This window comes from Electrophorus electricus, chromosome 23 (genome assembly GCF_013358815.1).
Source record: "Electrophorus electricus isolate fEleEle1 chromosome 23, fEleEle1.pri, whole genome shotgun sequence".
In the NCBI taxonomy this organism is placed as follows: domain Eukaryota; kingdom Metazoa; phylum Chordata; class Actinopteri; order Gymnotiformes; family Gymnotidae; genus Electrophorus; species Electrophorus electricus.
The window spans coordinates 11469653-11474652 of record NC_049557.1 but is presented as its reverse complement, the minus strand read 5'-3'; the positions used below and the strand labels follow the sequence as shown (position 1 = coordinate 11474652).

The following is a 5000-nucleotide window of genomic DNA, read 5'->3' as shown; positions in this document are numbered from 1 at the left end:
ACACACTGTCTCTCTCTCTCTCACACACACACACACACACACACACACACACACACACACACTGTCTCTCTCTCTCTCTCTCACACACACACACACACACACACACACACACACACACTGTCTCTCTCTCTCTCTCACACACACAGACACAACCACACACTCTCTCTCTCTCTCTCACACACACAGACACACTATCTCTGTCTCTCTCTCACAGAGAGAGAGAGAGAGAGAGAGAGAGAGAGAGAGAGAGAGAGAGAGAGAGAGTTAAGCCTTCTAAGAACGTTGGCTCAACACTTAGTTAAAATTTAAAACGTCTCTTTCCTGTATGCAGGTGAGGTTAACTACCCCATCATCCTCTAACTGAGGGTTGGAGCTGGCGGGTGGAGTTAGGATGTGATACTGCACACACCTTTAGGCGTTTACAATCGTGGCGTTGTCTAGATAACAAAGTTACATTTGCTATAATTTACTCCACTGGCAGCCATCGATTGACAATTAATTTACGAATTGAAAAACATGTCTGAAATATTCTGGCTCACGGGCGTATGAAAATGTCGGACTGGTTTTACTGTATAGTCATGGATCTGATGCTGCGGTTGCATCACCAGCTTATCCCGTGTTTAAACGTGTTTATCCCGAGAACCTTTCCCGGCCGAGGCTCGCGATCGGGAGGCGGAGCGGTGACGCGAGCGAGGGCTGCAAAAAGGGTTTCCGAGGCGCGCGCGAGCGCGCAGTGACGGGTTTCCGAGACGCGCGCGCGGAGGGAGGGAGATCATAACGTGCAGTGTCGTTCGGCGCGAGTGAGGGTTGGTGAAAACGTTTCCTTGTTGTCGCGGGACTAATGCCACGCTCAGATGCTGCTCCCGGACTGCGCGAGGAACTCTCAACATGAAATTCGCCTGGAAAGCTAAGATGGTGCAGTTAAAGTTGTTTTCTCTCTAAGATGGTGCAGTTAAAGGTTCTTTCTCTCTAAGATGGTGCAGTTAAAGGTTCTTTCTCTCTAAGATGGTGCAGTTAAAGGTTCTTTCTCTCTAAGATGGTGCAGTTAAAGGTTCTTTCCCTCTAAGATGGTGCAGTTAAAGGTTCTTTCCCTCTAAGATGGTGCAGTTAAAGGTTCTTTCTCTCTAAGATGGTGCAGTTAAAGGTTCTTTCTCTCTAAGATGGTGCAGTTAAAGGTTCTTTCTCTCTAAGATGGTGCAGTTAAAGGTTCTTTCTCTCTAAGATGGTGCAGTTAAAGGTTCTTTCTCTCTAAGATGGTGCAGTTAAAGGTTCTTTCTCTCTAAGATGGTGCAGTTAAAGGTTCTTTCTCTCTAAGATGGTGCAGTTAAAGGTTCTTTCTCTCTAAGATGGTGCAGTTAAAGGTTTTCTCTTTTTCGGAGTCGGCTCGTGAAAAAGGGAAAAGCGATAAAGGGAGGGAGGACTGGACCAGTAGCGGGAAGAAAAAATAAGAAAAAGGCTTTTACGGGGAACAAGGAGGAACAGCACTGCGCAGTGCTTTTTATATTATACTAGTGATCCGTTTAACGCGCTCACGTGGACATAAATCAGTTCGCGTGCTCACCGAATAGAGCCCCGTTATTTTCTTTCTTGGAAGGAAGAAACTTGTCTAACCCACAGCACGAGCTGAGCTGCCCTGGAGGTTTCGCGGTCCACGACACGGTTTATTTGTTTCTCGTACCGTTGTGCTTGTCCGTGGCCTGTGCGCGAGGTGTAGGGCGAGACAACCTCACTCTGTGAGCGTGACTCGGTTCGCAGCTTCAGCTGCCAGGTCTGCGGTGCTCTGGGGTTACACTGATGGAAACTCCAAACAACTTCTCTGACCTGCTTCTGCCTCTCTGACTTCTGCAAGTGGGTTCGTGTCGTCGCGTCTGTTCAGTTCGTATTACCGGATCTTTTATTCAGTTTGTAGCATTACGCGTGCCAACCTCCGCACAGACCACTGGTTCGAGATTCTTATAAAGATTGCACAAAAAATTTGAAATGGTTACAAATGAAATAAATGAAAACAATGACGTTGTTGCTGTTTTGGTGCCCTGGCTGTAGCAAATCACAAGCTCACCGTTCGAGCTAAAGTTTTGAAGCTACATTTAGTTTGTTTGGTTAACAGAGCACACACGGGCCGGCGGGGGCTGTATCGTTTACACATCTCCTGCTATTGTCTAGCAGACTCGCTGAGCCCTGTTTTTTCCTCGCTTGACACCAAGCTGCGCAGGAAACGGCCAGTTACAGAAGACGGGCCGTCAGAGTAAAACCATCTGATCACTGACGCACGGCCTTCGCCTGAGCAGTGAACTACAGGCGCTCAGAGTTTGGAGGAGGGAAAAGGTCAGGAGATCGTGTTTTTGTGTAAATCCACTTCTCAGCTGGTCCTGGGAACCCCAGGCTCCGCTGCTTAGCACACGCTGCACCACGGCTTTGTTGGGTTCAGGACAAACTCGCGCGTGTGTTGGACCGTGTCTGTGAGACGTTTTTTAAAATCAGTAAACTGATCATCTCTTCCAAAGGCCAGAATTTATTCCTACCAAAGACAGACAGAACTGATGAAGCAACAGGTCTGTAGACACTTTCCCACACTCTTTAAGTCCTGGGCCCCTGCTCTGCACAGCTTTCTGTTGGTCCTGCTCTCCACCCTGAAGTGAGTGAAAATGGAGCGTTTCTGTAGCCATGACACTGCAAGGGTCCACGCCAGCCTGTTTACATCCAGAGACGTCCATCTTGGAGCGCCATCGTTTGTGAGCGGTAGAATCTGAAACATTTACCACTAGCTGATGAAAAGATGAGGTTTTCCCCTTGAACAAGTTTTAGTGGTAAACGGTTATGTACAGTGTAGGTAAATTAACTAAAATCCGACTCCTTTACAATGACCGTGTTGGTTTTGACACTGTTACGCGAGCCCCCTTGGCCTTGACGTCCATAGTCTGCGCAGATGCACGTAGTAGAGCACAAATAAAGAGGCCCAGGCCTGTTTCCTCAGTTCCTTTCCACCCAGATCTTCCTCCTCCTCTCTGTCTCTCTGAGGAGGCCCATTTGCCTCCGATAGCTTCTTTAAACAGCCGTTATCTGCTGTGTGTAGAAGCAGGCTTGGCAGAGTGGGCGAGGTTTTTAGACCCCACGCGGCTAAAACTCCTCTCGTGGTGCTGTCATAAGGGAATGGATGTTGAAGAAAGAACTCTCCACTAACTTGCGTGTGTGTGTGATTTAAGTTTTTGAAAATAATCTTATATTGTGGACAATCTGTGAAAGCTCATAGCTTCAGTTTGCCTTCCATTCTGATCTCATCTCTCTCTCCCTCCCTCCTCATTCAATCTGTCTCCCTTTCTTGTTTTTCACTTTCTTGTCATTTCATTCTTTTTTCTTGTTTCAGTTACCAAATTTTCCATTCCTCCATCCACTTCCTTTGTCTTCCCTTTCCTAATCTTTCCCGTAAATCCTTTTCCAGTCATAATAGAGACCCCTTTATTCCTCTTTTTGCATAAGACGTGTTGCGTAACCGTGCTAAAATTCCCCATAATCTTCTGAGTGCAGTGATTGCTGGTGTCCCTGTAGTTATTGTTGTCATGCAGTGGTGCAACACTAATTGCCTCCCCCCTTTCCAGAGCTCGGTGCAGGACTGGGGAGAGGAGGTCGAGGAGGGGGCCGTTTACAGCGTGACACTAAAGAGGACCCAAATCCAACAGGCGGCCAACAAAGGAGCGCGATGGCTGGGGGTGAGAGAGAGCACCACCTAGGTCACGTCACCACTTACACACGTCACACAATCCCAGGTCACTACAGGCACCGTCAAAGGCAAACCACACATGTTTGAAAATTAAAATGCAGTTTACGCTGCATGAGAAGCTCTGAGCCGCTGGTCTCGGCCCGAGACAGCCGTGGAAATGTCCAGCAGTCAGTTCTGCTCCATCCGTGTGGGAGAAAGGGAAAACTTGGAGCGGAGTCACGTGGGGCGCTTGATGAACTGCCCCTCCCAAGGCCACAGGGGTGGAAGGGAGGCATGGAAACATCTGCAGACGGTTAACAGCTCACCTGGTAGAGCAGGTAGCGTGTGCTCCTAGACATGCCACCGTCATGGGTTCGGTCCCAGCACACATACCATTAAACTGACAAACATGCGTAGGTCGATCTGGATAAGCGTGTCTTACATACTGTAAAGGTGTGCAGTTTGAAATGTTCTTGCACATGCACACTGGGTCTTCAGATGCTAGCGATATTATTTATTATTTTTGCTTATTTTTGTCTCAAGTGTTCTAAAGACCCCAAAAATGTTCATATATAAAAATGTTCACTGAGTCCCAGTCATTCCTGGGTCTCTTATACACTGATGTTTTGTTGTTCTTAAGTTGTCCGTGTGTTCTCCTTGTGAGGTTTTCCTCTTTTAATATATACAAGTCAGAGTTATAGTGCTATCTGTGTGTGCAATATTACAGCGTTGGCTGTGTGTGCGCGCGCAATATTACAGCGTTGGCTGTGTGTGCGCGCGCAATATTACAGCGTTGGCTGTGTGTGCGCGCGCAATATTACAGCGTTGGCTGTGTGTGCGCGCGCAATATTACAGCGTTGGCTGTGTGTGCGCGCGCAATATTACAGCGTTGGCTGTGTGTGCGCGCGCAATATTACAGCGTTGGCTGTGTGTGCGCGCGCAATATTACAGCGTTGGCTGTGTGTGTGTGCGCGCGCAATATTACAGCGTTGGCTGTGTGTGTGTGCGCGCGCAATATTACAGCGTTGGCTGTGTGTTGATTTGACCTTTTGGGTTCTTTTTCCTCTTGCCAACGCCCCGCTAAAACAACATTAAACACGGTAGTGGTCTGGTTTATAGCCTGTCTGGTCTCTTCGACAGATCATTGTAAAATCCATAAACATTAGGTTTTAAATGTAAAATGTCAAAATCTTCTTCAAGATAAACATTAAGATTAATGAAGGAAATCAAGAAATAAATGCTTATGAATAATTTTAATTAAAAAGGAACTGGTGAAGCCACAGTGTCCACTGTACTGCAGTGT

General features: G+C 47.3%; 1 protein-coding gene across 3 annotated transcripts in view; it reads left to right on the top strand.

Annotated features, from left to right (window-relative positions):
* The window catches only part of rgl1 (ral guanine nucleotide dissociation stimulator-like 1), a 24718-nt gene that overhangs the window by 9834 nt on the left and 9884 nt on the right, over window positions 1-5000 (top strand). The window contains exons 1-2 of one of the 3 annotated variants that reach the window (XM_027024343.2): window positions 767-915; window positions 3597-3707. In XM_027024343.2, coding sequence (XP_026880144.2) covers window positions 889-915; window positions 3597-3707 — 138 coding nt within the window. In that variant the 5' untranslated portion in view covers window positions 767-888. Of the gene's footprint in view, window positions 1-766; window positions 3188-3596; window positions 3708-5000 lie in introns of those variants that run through there. The other 2 variants (XM_027024342.2, XM_027024341.2) reach the window with 2 other exon arrangements.